The following is an 18,003-nucleotide window of genomic DNA, read 5'->3' as shown; positions in this document are numbered from 1 at the left end:
TACTTAAACCTAACTAACATAGCTGGCCGGTGTGGCCGTGCGGTCCTAGGCGCTTCATTCTGGAATCACGTGACCGCTACGGTCGCAGGTTCGAGTCCTGCCTCGGGCATGGATGTGTGTGATGTCCTTAGGTTAGTTAGGTTTAAGTAGTTCTAAGTTCTAGGGGACTGATGGCCACAGATGTTAAGTCTCATAGTGCTCAAAGCCATTTGAAAGCCTAACTAACTTAAGGAGGACATCACACACATCCTTGCCCGAGGCAGGATTCGAACCTGCGACCGTAGCAGTAGCGCAGTTCCGGACTGAAGCGCCTAGGACCGCTTGGCCACAACGTCAGACAAATAAACATATTACGAACATTTTAAATGATCACATAGCGTATTACATTTTCTGGGTAGATATAACTGTGTATGCTCTTGTTTTAAGGAGGTACTACGAACTAAAGATGGATTTCTACTTTCTAGTGAACCTCATTCCTTTATAAAATTTACAGAAAGCACATTTTCTGTACGTAATGAAAAAACATTTCTTTCATTTTTTAGGTGTGGCATCGATAGTAACAATGCCACGGCGTGGATGAAAGTTCATAATTTGACACTATGAGACACCGACGACATCGCCCTCCCTGTGGAACTCTACGAGTTCCGCTCCGGATTTGGGCCATTTGATTCCGAGGACACGACCTGGCAACACTGTTTCTATTTCACAGTGTGCGAACCATTACTTGTACGCAAAGTTACGTAACGGTGATTTTAGCTCACGCTGCAGTGCTGAGAGTTTTACCCCACCTGTTTCTACTCGCTTCCTTCATTCGGGCAACCTTTCAGTTTTCAGGAGACGGGTCACGCACCGCCTTCCAGGCGGGACACAAAGGCTGGATCCCATCCTCGTCGCCAGCTTTTGTATCCGGAATGAGGGAAGCGAGTAGGAGAAGGTAACGTCAACTCCCTGGCACTGCAGTGTGAACTAAAATCACCTTTACTTAACTTTGCGCACAAGTAGTGGTTCGCCCACTGTGAAATACACTCCTGAAAATTGAAATAAGAACACCGTGAATTCATTGTCCCAGGAAGGGGAAACTTTATTGGCACATTCCTGGGGTCAGATACATCACATGATCACACTGACAGAACCACAGGCGCATAGACACAGGCAACAGAGCATGCACAATGTCGGCACTAGTACACTGTATATCCACCTTTCGCAGCAATGCAGGCTGCTATTCTCCCATGGAGACGATCGTAGAGATGCTGGATGTAGTCCTGTGGAACGGCTTGCCGTGCCATTTCCACCTGGCGCCTCAGTTGGACCAGCGTTCGTGCTGGACGTGCAGACCGCGTGAGACGACGCTTCATCCAGTCCCAAACATGCTCAATGGGGGACAGATCCGGAGATCTTGCTGGCCACGGTAGTTGACTTACACCTTCTAGAGCACGTTGGGTGGCACGGGATACATGCGGACGTGCATTGTCCTGTTGGAACAGCAAGTTCCCTTGCCGGTCTAGGAATGGTAGAACGATGGGTTCGATGACGGTTTGGATGTACCGTGCACTATTCAGTGTCCCCTCGACGATCACCAGAGGTGTACGGCCAGTGTACGCTCCCCATACCATGATGCCGGGTGTTGGCCCTGTGTGCCTCGGTCGTATGCAGTCCTGACTGTGGCGCTCACCTGCACGGCGCCAAACACGCATACGACCATCACTGGCACCAAGGCAGAAGCGACTCTCATCGCTGAAGACGACACGTCTCCATTCGTCCCTCCATTCACGCCTGTCGCGACACCACTGGAGGCGGGCTGCACGATGTTGGGGCGTGAGCGGTAGACGGCCTAACGGTGTGCGGGACCGTAGCCCAGCTTCATGAAGACAGTTGCGAATGGTCCTCGCCGATACCCCAGGAGCAACAGTGTCCCTAATTTGCTGGGAAGTGGCGGTGCGGTCCCCTACGGCACTGCGTAGGATCCTACGGTCTTGGCGTGCATCCGTGCGTCGCTGCGGTCCGGCCACAGGTCGACGGGCACGTGCACCTTCCGCCGACCACTGGCGACAACATCGATGTACTGTGGAGACCTCTCGCCCCACGTGTTGAGCAATTCGGCGGTACGTCCACCCGGCCTCCCGCATGCCCACTATACGCCCTCGCTCAAAGTCCGTCAACTGCACATACGGTTCACGTCCACGCTGTCGCGGCATGCTACCAGTGTTAAAGACTGCGATGGAGCTCCGTATGCCACGGCAAACTGGCTGACACTGACGGCGGCGGTGCACAAATGCTGCGCAGCTAGCGCCATTCAACGGCCAACACAGCGGTTCCCGGTGTGCCGGCTGTGCCGTGCGTGTGATCATTGCTTGTACAGCCCTCTCGCAGTGTCCGGAGCAAGTATGGTCTGACACACCGGTGTCAATGTGTTCTTTTTTCCATTTCCAGGAGTGCAGAAACAGTGTTGCCAGCTAGTCTCCTCGGAATCAAATGGGCTGAATCCGGAGCGGAACTCGTAGAGATGCACAGCGCCGGCTAGAGGGAGCTATCGTCGGTGTCTGTCGTAGTGCCAACTTATGAACTTGCTCCTACGCCGTGGCATCGGTACTATCGATACCACATTAGTTTATAAAGACAAAACCTTTTCGTTACTAAATAGAGCTCGTAGGGAGAAATTTCAAAAAGCGTTTTCAAGAACATTTAGTCTGCTTCCGAGACGTTAATGCGAACAGCCACGTACAACATAAACCAACCAGGCTTGACAAATGGCCACTAGCCACTTGTCATTACACGAAGAGGGATAAAGATTTGGCCTAATGAAGGAGTCAGCTGTACATACACCATAATACACTATAACATAAAATAATAAATGAAACAGTAGACTCCTCTAGAAGCACATTTTTCAATAATTTTAAGGATCTTATATTGTAGACACCAATGCACACCCTCTTTAATACCTTGTACGACTTCTCGGACATTAGTCTCAAGACAGTTAATTGCAGTTCTGTATACGTATTGACTCTCTCTCTCACTGATGTTAGTGTTTAACAGATCGACAAAGGTATAAGTCAAAAGTCGCATTGTATGATGAAGCAGCGCTGAAGGTTATACAAAGAAATTCAAAAAATAAACAGTAATATATACTTGAAATGTGCGATTCAGAGTTTGGGTTGGTCATAAACAGTGTTCACTGGAAACTGTTGTGGATATGTGAAATCAAAAGCGGAGATCCCACGTGAACTAGACGGTATATGCTAATCAAAACAATGAAGTCACTGAAACGAAATATGTTCCCAGCGACCAGCGCAGACATGTCTAGATACGACCGGGACAATGGCGGGATAGCAACTTGACTTTCGCCTGCCATTCGGTCCGACAAACAAGAGGGATGGTCTGGAGTGTCATTTCTTTCCGTGGCACCCTTACAGCACATCGGTACATCGACAATATTCTTCGCCCGTTTTGTTGCCTTTCATGGCAGACCATCCTGGGCTTACATTTCAGAAAAATAGCGTCTGTTCGCACATGGTGAAAGTTTTTACTACTTGTCTTCGTTCTTCTCGAACCCTACCCTGGCCACCGCGGTCGCCGGATCCCTCCCCAGTTGAGAACGTCTAAAGCGTTTGGGCAGCGCCCTCGAACTGGCTCCAGTTGGACAGAACTTGGCACGTGAAAACTGTGTCTCTGGAGGCTTTACCTTTCCTAAAGCCAAGCTGATCGTCATCAAACTTGTGACGGCGTAAAGTCAAGAGCCGGCACGTCAGTCGGGAACGACAAAATGGAGAGGGCTATGAAGAAGACGTCAACCAGTTGCACTCTGACCGACCCCTCTCCAGGACGACAACGCAACGGCAGCGGCCTCTAGGCGAAGGGGAGAGAAGCAACGCTCCCGACTGGTCGCGGCGCAGTTCTAGGAGTACTGCAGCAGATTCAGTACTACTACTATGTGGCATTGTGTGTACTGAAGACGGTTGTTTATTTCGTAGGTCACCCTTTGCTTGCGACACTTCTGAGTTATTGTCAAAGTTAAGTATTGTCATTGTTCATTTTGGAATAAAACTCATTAATACGACTTGCCTGAATTGTTTGTCTAGTGATCCGAGAAAGCAGGTTCCCTAGACACCCCATATTCGACGACTAGGCAGGACTCAACATTAGTTTCATTTTCCATTCTTCTGTATACAATTATTATCAGAAGCGTGGATACATAAGCTGTTAGGCTGCTTGTGCGTTAATTCTCCCACTTATCTGCCCCAGCTATCTTTGTAATTGTGTGGCTGACATTTTTCCGGAAGTCTGATGGTACATCTACGTCTACATCTACATCCATATCCCGCAAGCCACCTGACGGTGTGTGGCGGAGGGTACCTTGAGTACCTCTATCGGTTCTACCTTCTGTTCCAGTCTCATATTGTTCGTGGAAAGAAGGATTGTCGGTATGCCTCTCTGTGGGCTCTAATCTCTCTGATTTTATCCTCATGGTCTCTTCGTGAGATATACGTAGGTGGGTGCAATATACTGCTTGACTCTTCGGTGAAGGTATGTTCTCGAAACTTTAACAAAAGCCCGTACCGAGCTACTGAGCGTCTCTCTTGCCGAGTCTTCCACTGGAGTTTATCTATCATCTCCGTAACGCTTTCGCGATTACTAAATGATCCTGTAACGAAGCGCGCTGCTCTCCATTGGATCTTCTCTATCTCTTCTATCAACCCTATCTGGTGCGGATCCCACACTGCTGACCAGTATTCGAGCAGTGGGCGAAAAAGTGTACTGTAACCTACTTCCATTGTTTTCGGATTGCATTTCCTTAGGATTCTTCCAATGAATCTCAGTCTGGCATCTGCTTTACCGACGATCGACTTAATATGATCATTCCATTTTAAATCACTCCTAATGCGTACTCCCAGATAATTTATGGAATTAACTGCTTCCAGTTGCTGACCTGCTATTTTGTAGCTAAATGATAAGGGACCTATCTTTCTATGTATTCGCATCACATTACACTTGTCTACATTGAGATTCATTTGCCATTCCGTGCACCATGCGTCAATTCACTGCAGATCCTCCTGCATTTCAGTACAATTTTTCATCGTTGCAACCTCTCGATACACCACAGAATCATCTGCAAAAAGCCTCACTGAACTTCCGATGTCATCCACCAGGTCATTTATTTATACTGTGAATAGCAACGGTCCTATGACACTCCCCTGCGGCACACCTGAAATCACTCTTACTTCGGAAGACTTCTCTCCATTGAGAATAACATTCTGCGTTCTGTTATCTAGGAACTCCTCAATCCAATCACACAATTGATCTGATAGTCCATATGCTCTTACTTTGTTCATTAAACGACTGTAGAGAACTGTGTCAAAGGCCTTGCGGAAGTCAAGAAACACGGCATCTACCTGTGAACCCGTGTCTAAGGCCCTCTGAGTCTCGTGGACGAATAGCGAGAGCTGGGTTTCACACGACCGTCTTTTTCGAAACCCATGCTGATTCCTACAGAGTAGATTTCTAGTCTCCAGAAAAGACATTATACTCGAACATAATACGTGTTCCAAAATTCTACAACTGATCGACGTTAGAGATATAGGTCTATAGTTCTGCACATCTGTTCGACGTCCCTTCTTGAAGACGGGGATTACCTGTGCCCTTTTCCAATCCTTTGGAACGCTTCGCTCTTCTAGAGACCTACGGTACACCGCTGCAAGAAGGGGGGCAAGTTCCTTCGCGTACTCTGTGTAAAAGCGAACTGGTATCCCATCAGGACCAGCGGCCTTTCCTCTTTTGAGCGATTTTAATTGTTTCTCTATCCCTCTGTCGTCTATTTCGATATCTACCATTTTGTCAACTGTCAATCTAGAGAAGGAAGCACAGTGCAGTCTTCCTCTGTGAAACAGCTTTGGAAGAAGACATTTAGTATTTCGGCCTTTAGTCTGTCATCCTCTGTTTCAGTATCGTTTTGGTCACAGAGTGTCTGGACATTTTGTTTTGATCCACCTATCGCTATGACATAGGACCAAAAATTCTTTGGATTTTCTGCCAAGTCTATACATAGAACTTTACTTTCGAATTCATTGAAAGCCTCTCGCATAGCCCTCCTCACACTACATTTCGCTTCGCATAATTTTTGTTTGGTTGCAAGGCTTTGGCTATGTTTATGTTTGCTGTGAAGTTCCCTTTGCTTCCGCAGCAGTTTTCTAAAACGGTTGTTGTACCACGGTGGCTCTTTTCCATCTCTTACGATCTTGCTTGGCACCTACTCATCTAACGCATATTGTACGATGGTTTTGAACTTTGTCCACTGATCCTCGACACTATCTGTACTTGAGACAAAACTTTTGTGTTGAGCCATCAAGTACTCTGAAATCTGCTTTTTGTCACTTTTGCAAAACAGAAAAATCTTCCTACCTTTTTTAATATTTCTATTTACGGCTGAAATAATCGATGCAGTAACCGCTTTATTATCGCTGATTCCCTGTTCTGCATTAACTGATTCAAATAGTTCGGGTCTGTTTGTCACCAGAAGGTCTAATATGTTATCGCCACGAGTCGGTTCTCTGTTTAACTGCTCAAGGTAGTTTTCAGATAAAGCACTTAAAAATATTTCACTGGATTCTTTGTCCCTGCCACCCGTTATGAACGTTTGACTCCCCCAGTCTATATCCGGCAAATTAAAATGTCCACCCAGAACTATAACATGGTGGGGAAATCTACTCGAAATATTTTCCAAATTATTCTTCAGGTGCTGAGCCACTACAGCTGCTGAGCCCGGGGGCCTATAGAGACATCCAATTACCATGTCTGACCCTGCTTTAACCGTGACCTTCACCCAAATCAGTTCACAATTCGAATCTCCGTCAATTTCCTTCGATACTATTGCACTTCTTATCGCTATAAACTCGCCTCCCCCTTCACTGTCCAGCCTGTCTCTGCGGTATACATTCCAATCTGAGTATAGGATTTCATTACGGTTTACATGTGGTTTCAGCCAACTTCCTGTCCCTAGTACGACACTCCTGGAAATGGAAAAAAGAACACATTGACACCGGTGTGTCAGACCCACCATACTTGCTCCGGACACTGCGAGAGGGCTGTACAAGCAATGATCACACGCACGGCACAGCGGACACACCATGAACCGCGGTGTTGGCCGTCGAACGGCGCTAACTGCGCAACATTTGAGCACCGCCGCCGTCGGTGTCAGCCAGTTTGCCGTGGCATACGGAGCTCCATCGCAGTCTTTAACAGTGGTAGCATGCCGCGACAGCGTGGACGTGAACCGTATGTGCAGTTGACGGACTTTGAGCGAGGGCGTATAGTGGGCATGCGGGAGGCCGGGTGGACGTACCGCCGAATTGCTCAACACGTGGGGCGTGAGGTCTCCACAGTACATCGATGTTGTCGCCAGTGGTCGGCGGAAGGTGCACGTGCCCATCGACCTGGGACCGGACCGCAGCGATGCACGGATGCACGCCAAGACCGTAGGATCCTACGCAGTGCCGTAGGGGACCGCACCGCCACTTCCCAGCAAATTAGGGACACTGTTGCTCCTGGGGTATCAGCGAGGACCATTCGCAACCGTCTCCATGAAGCTGGGCTACGGTCCCGCACACCGTTAGGCCGTCTACCGCTCACGCCCCAACATCGTGCAGCCCGCCTCCAGTGGTGTCGCGACAGGCGTGAATGGAGGGACGAATGGAGACGTGTCGTCTTCAGCGATGAGAGTCGCTTCTGCGTTGGTGCCAATGATGGTCGTATGCGTGTTTGGCGCCGTGCAGGTGAGCGCCACAATCAGGACTGCACACGACCGAGGCACATAGGGCCAACACCCGGCATCATGGTGTGGGGAGCGATCTCCTACACTGGCCGTACACCTCTGGTGATCGTCGAGGGGACACTGAATAGTGCACGGTACATCCAAACCGTCATCGAACCCATCGTTCTACCATTCCTAGACCGGCAAGGGAACTTGCTGTTCCAACAGGACAATGCACGTCCGTATGTATCCCGTGCCACCCAACGTGCTCTAGAAGGTGTAAGTCAACTACCCTGGCCAGCAAGATCTCCGGATCTGTCCCCCATTAAGCATGTTTGGGACTGGATGAAGCGTCGCCTCACGCGGTCTGCACGTCCAGCACGAACGCTGGTCCAACTGAGGCGCCAGGTGGAAATGGCATGGCAAGCCGTTCCACAGGACTACATCCAGCATCTCTACGATCGTCTCCATAGGAGAATAGCAGCCTGCATTGCTGCGAAAGGTGGATATACACTGTACTAGTGCCGACATTGTGCATGCTCTGTTGCCTGTGTCTATGTGCCTGTGGTTCTGTCAGTGTGATCATGTGATGTATCTGACCCCCGGAATGTGTCAATAAAGTTTCCCCTTCCTGGGACAATGAATTCACGGTGTTCTTATTTTAATTTCCAGGAGTGTATATGGGCGTTGTGACCGTTTATTAATGAGAGCAGTTCTGGTACCTTTCTATAGACGCTCCTGCAGTTTACTATTAGCACATTAATATTGTTATTCCCTGTTGCATTTTGTCTACTCCTGCCTTGCTGCGTCTCAGGAGGCGTCTTGTCGGGCCTAGGGAGGGAATTCTCTAACCTAAAAAAAAACCATGTGCACTCCACACGTAATCCGCTACCCTCGTAGCTGCTTCCGGAGTGTAGTGCACGCCTGACCTATTCAACATCGTCAGTTTCGGAACAGAAATTTTCGTTTTGATCTGTTAGGTAGTCTGAAATCTGCCTTCTATTACTCTTGCTAAACAGATAAACCTCCCTCCTTTTTTTATATTCCTAATAACTTCGATATTCATGGATACTGCAACCGCCTTATGATCACTGATTCCCTGTTCTGCACATACAGAGTCGAAACGTTCGGGTCTGTTTGTTATCAGTAGGTCCAAGATGTTATCTCCACGAGTCGGTTCTCTGTTTAATTGCTCGAGGTAATTTTCTGATAATGCACTCAGTATAATGTCACTCGATGCTCTGTCCCTACCACCCGTGCTAAACATCTGAGTGTCCCAGTCTATATATGGTAAATTGAAATCTCAGCCTAAGACTATAACATGCCGAGAAAATTTATGTGAAATGTATTCCAAATTATCTCTCAGTTGTTTTGCCACTAATGCTGCTGAGTCGGGAGGTCGGTAAAAGAAGCCAGTTATTAACCTAGCTCAGTTGTTGAGTGTAACCTCCACCCATAATAATTCACAGGAACTATCCACTTCTATTTCACTACAGGATAAACTACTACTAACAGCAACGAACACTCCACCACCGGTTGCATGCAATCTATCCTTTCTAAACACCGTCTGTACCTTTGTAAAAATTTCGGCAGAATTTATCTCTGGCTTCAGCCAGCTTTCTGTACCCGTAACTATTTCCGCTTCGGTGCTTTCTATCAGCGCTTGAAGTTCCGGTACTTTACCAACGCAGCTTCGACAGTTTACAATTACAATACCGATTGCTGCTTGGTCCCCGCATGTCCTGACTTTGCCCCGCACCCGTTGAGGCTGTTGCCCTTTCTGTACCTAAAAAACCGCCCAGCCCACGCCACACAACCCCTGCTACCCGTGTAGCCGCTTGTTGCGTGTAGTGGACTCCTGACGTATCCAGCGGAACCCGAAACCCCACCACCCTATGGCGCAAGTCGAGGAATCTGCAGCCCACACGGTCGCAGAACCGGCTCAGCCTCTGATTCAGACGCTCCACTCGGCTCTGTACCAAAATACGCTGAGAAAGTTTACGCACTCTCATACTATCGAACGCGATTTCAGAAACGCTTATACAGATAGTAGTGTCCCATTGTAGTGTAAGGTAGCAACGGTGAAGGCAAGAATATTTGCAGAGTAAACCGTCAGTAGCCTACAGGAAAATAAGGTTACTGTGGAGGAGTCCGCAGTGAAGACTGGTTACCCGGGACTGGCGGAGAGCAGGGAGAGGTTGCGCACCTGGTAGGCGAGCGCGTTCATGATGATGCTGTAGGGCACCAGGCCCAGCGGGTGCACCTCGCGCATCAGCACGTTGGCCGGGATCTTGTGGAACTGGATGTACTCGAGGAAGTTGCCGATCACGTCCTTCAGCGCCGTGTTGGGGTTGTTGTCGCAGTACTTCTTGCTCCACATCAGCGCCGCCTGCAACCAGTGCCCGACAATGAGGGTCGCTCACACATACAGGAATCAACGGGAAGTACTGCAAGTCGCTGAAACACGGATGTAAGTCAACAAGTTCATATTCTCATTTTTTTATAATTTGGCACAACGGCAGTGTTTCTCATTGCAAGCAATCCCCATTTACAAGATTTTTCTGACATTAAATAAATACCTCTTCCTTTGAGCACCAGACACAGTTTAAGTATCAGAACCCAGTACGTTGTCCTCGATGGTGAGTGTTCATCGGAGGTGAGGGTCCCATCTGGAGTGCCCCAGGGAAGTGTGGTAGGTCCGCTGTTATTTTCTATCTACATAAATGATCTTTTGGATAGGGTGGATAGCAATGTGCGGCTGTTTCCTGATGAAGTTGTGGTGTACGAGAAGGTGTCGTCGTTGAGTGACTGTAGGAGGATGCAAGATGTCTTGGGTAGGATTTGCGATTGGTGTAAAGAATGGCGGCTAACTCTAAATATAGATAAATGTAAATTAATGCAGATTTATAGGGAAAAGAAAATCCCGCAATGTTTGAATACTCCATTAGTAGTGTAGCGCTTGACACAGTCACGTCGATTAAATATTTGGGCGTAACATTGCAGAGCGATATGAAGGGGGACAAGCATATAATGGCAGTTGTGGGGAAGGCGGATTGTCGTCTTCGGTTCATTGGTAGAATTTTGGGAAGATGTGGTTCATCTGTAAAGGAGACCGCTTATAAAACATTAATACGATCTATTCTTGATTACTGCTCGAGCGTTTCGGATCCCTATCAGATCGTTTTGAGGGAGGACATAGAAGCAATTCAGAGGCGGGCTGCTTCATTTGTTATTGGTAAGTTTGATCATCACGCGAGTGTTACGGAAATGCTTCAGGAACTCGGGTGGGAGACTCTGGAGGAAAGGAGGCGTTCTTTTCGTGAATCGCTACTGAGGAAACTTAGAGAACCAGCTTTTGATGCTGACTGCCGTGCAATTTTACTGCCGCCAACTCGTACAGGGGCATATAGGCAGTCATTTTTCCTCGTTCTCTTTGGGAGTGGAACAGGGAGAGATGATGCTAGTTGTGGTACGAGGTACCCTCCACCACGCACCGTTTGGTGGATTGCGGAGTATGTATGTAGATGTAGATGTTTTTATTTCTAATTTCTCCTACCAGTCACTTTTTCATTTTATGTTTAATCTAACATAATACAACGCGAACCGAACATTTTCTCTTCATCTTCAGGCGTTTATACATGCATACATACTGAGAAATGTTATTTAAAAATAAACAGTCTTAAACTAGATTAATCTAGAAATCTTTGTCCGTTGTTTGTTACTGTAGCGGCAGGTGTTTCATTTGTGTGTGTGTGTGTGTGTGTGTGTGTGTGTGTGTGTGTGTGTGTGTGTGTGTGTGTGTGTCTGTGTGTGTAAGTGGTGGGTGGGGGGGGGGGGGGAGAGGAGGAGGGCAGTGGATGGCTGGAAATCGAAATCAGTGATGTCTTCTGCTGATTTTCTTCTTTGTGGTTGCCTATGTATACCACAGCGTGTATAGGATGCAGATAGGTTTGCTTCAGATATGTGTTACGAAAATAGGGTGAAAGGCTTTTATATGACTGTTGATCGCTTACAATTCATCATCTTGCTCCTTCACTTGCATCACTGATGTAATGGCGGAGCTGCTGATTAACATTACACAATTGCGCATTGTATTTTGTCACTGATTGCCAACGTAATTCAATGCACAAATTGCTTCGACACACGTGAAAAAGTTATGCACACAACACAAGTTGGCTGACTGTAGCATGTGAGTCTGTATCGATTATCAGGTGTTCTGTGTCGATATTCTTGATACTGACAGATTTGTAGTTAATTATTTATATTGACACATCTTGAATCTATTGAGTTAGAACTGGCTTAAGACTGTTGAAGAATTTTGAGTTTTTGAATTCGGTTATTTCATTAAGAATGTTATTTCCATGCTTTGTATTTCTCCATGCTTTGTATTATGTATGAAGATTTCCATTTCTTCCATGATATCCATTCAAGTACTTTTTCCTATTTTATGTGAAATTTCGAGGTTTTCTTCGATTTTCAAAGGGTGGCCTGTGTCTTTAATGTGAGTTGCTACTGCTGATTTGTTACATTTACCAAGCCTGTAGCAGTCTAAATGTTCTTTGAATCGGGTTCTGAAATTTGTGCCTGTTTGGCCGATATAATATTCATTACATTAGCCAATGTAATTTTGTAAATACCAGATGTATCAATGCTTGTATCTGGTGGTGAAATGAAATGTCGTGTGACGACGGCCTCCCATCGGGTAGACCTCCTGCCTGGTGCAGGTCTTTCGATTTGACGCCACATCGACGACTTGCGCGTCGATGATGATTAGGACACCACCACACCCAGTCCCTGAGCGGAGAAAATGTCCGACCCAGCCGGGAATCGAACCCGGCCCCTTAGGATTGACAGTCTGTCGCGCTGACCACTCAGCTAACGGTGGGCGGATTGTATCTGGTGGTTTTATACTGTGACTAAGCTTCCTACTTAGGTTGTTGTTGGCGCTGAAGCTGACTTTTACTTCTGTCTTTTGGAATAGTCTTGCTAATTTGTCAGATATCACTCCAAGATAGCAGAAATTAGAAATAAATAATCATTGCACACAGTCACGGTTCACAAAGCTAATCATTATGGACGAGAATAATCAAGACACAATTTTGATCATACACCACTGGCCATTAAAATTGCTACACCACGAAGATGACTTGTTACAGACGCGAAATTTAGCCCACAGGAAGAAGATGCTGTGATATGCAAATGATTAGCTTTTCAGAGCATTCACACAAGGTTGGCGCCGGTGGCGACACCTACAACGTGCTGACATGAGGAAAGTTTCCAACCGATTTCTCATACACAAATGGCAGTTGACCGGCGTTGCCTGGTGAAATGTTGTTGTGATTCCTCGTGTAAGCAGTAGAAATGCATACCATCACGTTCTCGACTTTGATAAAGGTCGGATTAAAGCCTGTCGCGATTGCGGTTTATCGTATCGGACATTGCTGCCCGCGTTGGTCGAGATCAAATGACTGTTAGCAGAATATGGACTCGGTGGGTTCAGGAGGGTGATACGGAACGCCTTGCTGGATTCCAAAGGCCTCGTATCACTAGCAGTCGAGATGACAGCCATCTTATCGGCATGGTTGTAACGGATCGTGCAGCCACGTCCCGATTCCTGAGTCAAAGGATGGGGACGTTTGCAAGGAAACAACAATCTGCTCGAACAGTACAACTAACAGCGACAAACACGCCACCTCCGGTTGCATACAATCTATCCTTTCTAAACACCGTCTGTGCCTTTGTAAAAATTTCGGCACACTTTATCTCTGGTTTCAGCCAGCTTTCCGTTCATAATCCACGGACTTTGGCGGAGTGGTCACACGACAGCAACATCCCTTTAATGTACTGGCCTATACGGAGTCCTGACCTAAATCCTATAGAACACCTATTGGATGTTTTGGGATGGTGACTTTGTGCCGGACCTCACCGACGGACATCGATAGCTCTCCTCACTGCAGGACTCCGTGAAGAATGGGCTGCCATTCTCCAAGAAACCTTCCAGCACCTGATTGAACATATGGCTGTGAGAGTGGAAGTTGTCATCAAGGCTAAGGGTGGGCCAACACAATAGTGAATTCCAGCATTACCGATGGTGGGCGCCACGAACTTGTAAGTTATTTTCAGCCAGGTGTCCGTTTACTTTTGATCACACAATGTAGTTGTGCGCACATAATTTGAAGTACTTGCTTCCTCTAACTGCGGCAATGAACAGACATTGAGTTACCACTTGCTGAAATGCAAATTATCACTTGAAATGTGCCTTTTTCGGAAGTGATAAATTTCAGCTAGATAAACAACAGCTACGCTGAAGAAACCAAACGAAGACTCGAAAACAGAGCAACTTATCGACTTTATTTCTAAATAGTTGTTTCTCAGCACAACCTCCCCTGCACCACACTTTCATACTGTTTCTGATCACGCCGTACGCCACTATGACAATTGTTTATGTACATCTCTTTGGTTCAAATGGTTCAAATGGCTCTGAGCACTATGGGACTTAACATTATCGTCATTAGTCCCCTAGAACTTAGAACTACTTAAACCTAACTAACCTAAGGACATCACACAACACCCAGCCATCACGAGGCAGAGAAAATCCCTGACCCCGCCGGGAATCGAACCCGGGAACCCGGGCGCGGGAAGCAAGAACACTACCGCACGACCACGAGATGCGGGCATCTCTTTGTCTGGTAATGTTGCAGAAGTGGTCCATAGAAGTCCCAAAAATGATTTTGCACATCTTTCTCAGCAATAAGTTGAAGCTTAAATTTATTTGGAGGTTTCGGGTGTTTCCATTTCGGAATGTGGCGGTTACTGAGTGCTGAATTATGGCTATTATTTCGTCCCTATAAATGTTACTTCAAATTTGTTTGTCTCATACAGAGGTGAATAAAAGTGAGCAGTGATGAAGGGTCAAATGCACCTCTTTCTTTCAGATCTCAGTGTCTACTATATATAGAATAATATCATGAAGTTCCGAACATTATGCATTATAGACGTGTGATTTACACTGATGAACCAAAAAGTTACGAACACTTCCTTACTAGCTTGTTTGTCCGTCTTTGTGACGAAATGCTTTACTGATTCTGCGGGTTAGGGATCCGACAGTATGTAGGTAGGTTTTTGGAGGTATGTGGCATTAGATATCTACACAGGAGTCACGTAATATGCGTAAATAAAGGGCCGCTGATATGTGTACGCGAAGATAGCGTCCGATAGCGACAAGATGGGTGCCACAGGATTTACATCAGACGAATTTGCTCACTGACACATCAGCGACAGTTCAGTAGAATGCTCCCCAAAGGACAGTAACACAGTTGTGGCTCCGAGACACCGACAGTTATGCTGCTGAAAGATGAAATCGCCGTCGGGGAAGGCATCAAGGATGAACGGATACAGATTGTGCCCAGCTCTCATAGTGTCTGCAATTACTACCACAAGTTCCATGCAAGTGCTGGAGAATATCTCCCACTGCATATCAACGCTCCCACCAGCCATCGAGGTGAACGGCGTTTGTTGACATGACCGTCGACCTCGTGTAACAAAAATGTATCACCCGAAGAGCCGACACGTTTCCATTGATCGTCAGTCGAATCCCTAAGGTCCAGTGACCGCTGCAGTCCCAACTGACGATATCGTTGGGTCATCAAGTGAACTCGTAGGGGTGGTCTGGTGCGCAGTTCCTACGTTCAGCAATGTACGTTGAACGGTTGCTGTGAAACACTTGTGCGTGCACCGGCGTTGTGCTCGTTCGACAGAGATGCCACAGATCACACTCTGTCCTACTTTAGAGAGCAGACAAGTCTCCGAACACGGAGCTCTGCGAAGAGTTGCAGACGTCGAATCATTTAGCGTCTAGTGGTAGCTTCGATGTCGTTTCACATCTTCCAATAGATGCCCACGACATTTGTCAAAGTCTCTATCCCATTCGCAGCCCATATGTTCGTTAGCATGACCCCTCGTCAGTGTCTGCTCCGCTTGCATGCTTTTTTTACCTCGTCAGGTGCCCACAGCGCCGGCAGACATCAAATGTCGCGGCGTGCAACGGTCATAAATAATGTTTTGGCTCGTTACTGTAAGTACATCATGGACAGCGACACTCCCTTGAAATACACCCAAGGGTACTGTGACATCTAACAAGTTGAATTATCCAGTTTTCCTGATAGATGTTCACGCTATGCCATAGGGAAGTTTTGCAAGCTGGTTTAAGATACGTAATTGGGCGCTGATGACCACGCTGTTTAGCGCCCGTAAACCTCAAACACACACACACACAAGATACGTAATGACTATAAACCAGCAGATTTATTTTGAGCAAGTGAATATATGGGCAAACATTTTGTACTGCCGTTTTTTTCTTAATCGTGACAACACTGTTGTAACATTAACAGTAGCTTTTACTTCATGTTATATAAGCTACAGAAGTGATACCGCAACATTTTTTTTTGTTTATTTCAATTTTTTATAATTTTTTACTTTCACTATTGGTACTATATTTTCTATATCTTCTGCATATGTAAAGTGTCTTATACTGGAGGTTGAAGTCCTTTGTATTGTATGTGAGTAATGTAAGTAAAATACTATGTAAATTGTTTATTATGTTAAATAATTTTCTGATGATCTTTCATATTTAGAAATATTTTGTGTGTAAAAATTATCCATGTTAATGTAAATTTCACAATTTAAGAAGTGGTCACGCTTAGCAACAATATAAGAAATAGGTGTTATGTAAAAGCAAGTGTGCTGTGCTATAAAACGGAAGTGGCTCTGGGGAGTGGAAAAGGTGGCAAGGGCGAGTAGGCGCGCTACCTAGAGCAGGCGCGGGAAGTTAACTCACACACAGTCTGTAGGCAGTAGTGGTTGAGGCAACACCTTTGTGGAGCAGGAGAAGCTTTGCCTGCAAATTCGCACAAAATGCCTCGCATGGAGACTGCAAACAGCTTATGGCACAGCTGCGAGTTGTTGGGGTACTGTATGTAGAATTGAACGACGCCAAGAAGAGAAATTAAGCCCACACATCAAGAGACTTGCAGGGCGTACTGTGGGTAATTGTTCGCCACACCCAAGCTACAGCCACCGGACAATACATTTTTATAGAAAATTTTTGATAATTATTCTTTAACTTTAACGAAAATGTTTGACGCTATTAATTCATCCTAATCATACAGCTGTATAGCGTCCGTTCCTGATGTTTCATGAATCCGAGTATCCTATTTTATAAACTTCAGAAGTGCCAAGTTGATATAAAAAGGCACCATTTAAATTGTTTTTTTGTGCTTTCTTACCAATTGCAAAGTGTTATAGTAAAAGTTTGCTTAGGTAAATTTCAATCAGAGTGTAGCGAATTCACTAGAATCTGGTAAATGACAATAGAGAGTTAGTTTAAAGAATAATAGCTTTTGAGAGTAAATTCCAGTAAGGAACAGGCTTTCGTGAAGTGAAATGATCAATACAAAAATGTGTGCTTTAGTATTTAAGTTTGTTTATTATAGAAAATGGTATTCTATATGTCCACCCTCGCTAATTTTTTTAGGTTCCCTGAAGTTATGTACTATGCTTTTTTCTCTTTTAAAAACGTAAGGTATAAGGGAGTAGTAGTCGAAATGACATTCCAGTGTCTGCACCAACATTGTTTACGTGGAGTAATATTCATTTGTAGAACAAAATCAAACAGTACTAAGAAAGTAGGCAAAATTCATACTTCTGATATTCCAATACTTCATTTTTTTAGAGCATGGATAGGCTGGCGACCTTTAGTACATGCTTTAAACCACTAAATGAAATTGGAACTGAGTTGTCCTAGCTGCAGTATAATATTATTCATTCTGCATTTCTGTTTAACCGCTGGGTAAAATCTTAGAAAAAGAATTGAATAGTCTTCTTGTTCTCTTGGGGTATATTACATGTGACAACATAGAGAAAAACCATAGCAAATTACACTAGTAGAGGTAGGGCTACAGTCACACTTTCAAGTTCTGGCGTTCGGAGTCACAGACCTGGAATTTGGTGAACTCATCAGCTCTCAGCTCGTCCCTGGCGAGGATCAGACGCACCACGTGCTGCGGCAGCAGCGTGAACGACCCGAGGTTCAGCACTTCGTTCCCGTGTTCGTCGACGAACTCCAGCACCTGTTGACAGCACGGAAAGGCGTCAGAAGTGGTTCTGAAAGCAAGGTTCAATATCGCAACTCGTAAGACGGTAAAATTAGCATTTTCAGACCTCATCCTCGGTAGGCAGCTCTCACTAAGATTAGCAACCGTACT

The 18,003-nt window shown here is 46.0% G+C and overlaps 1 protein-coding gene across 1 annotated transcript in view; it reads right to left on the bottom strand.

Annotated features, from left to right (window-relative positions):
* The window catches only part of LOC126355819 (serine-enriched protein), a 238,020-nt gene that overhangs the window by 16,109 nt on the left and 203,908 nt on the right, over window positions 1-18,003 (bottom strand). Inside the window, exons 6-7 of the mRNA XM_050006265.1 lie at window positions 17,737-17,868; window positions 9,948-10,130 (exon numbers count right to left, since the gene is read on the bottom strand). Coding sequence (XP_049862222.1) covers window positions 9,948-10,130; window positions 17,737-17,868 — 315 coding nt within the window. The remainder of the gene's footprint in view (window positions 1-9,947; window positions 10,131-17,736; window positions 17,869-18,003) is intronic.

The sequence above is a fragment of the Schistocerca gregaria genome, chromosome 3 (assembly GCF_023897955.1).
Source record: "Schistocerca gregaria isolate iqSchGreg1 chromosome 3, iqSchGreg1.2, whole genome shotgun sequence".
Taxonomy (NCBI): domain Eukaryota; kingdom Metazoa; phylum Arthropoda; class Insecta; order Orthoptera; family Acrididae; genus Schistocerca; species Schistocerca gregaria.
This window is presented reverse-complemented; position numbering and strand designations above follow the sequence as displayed.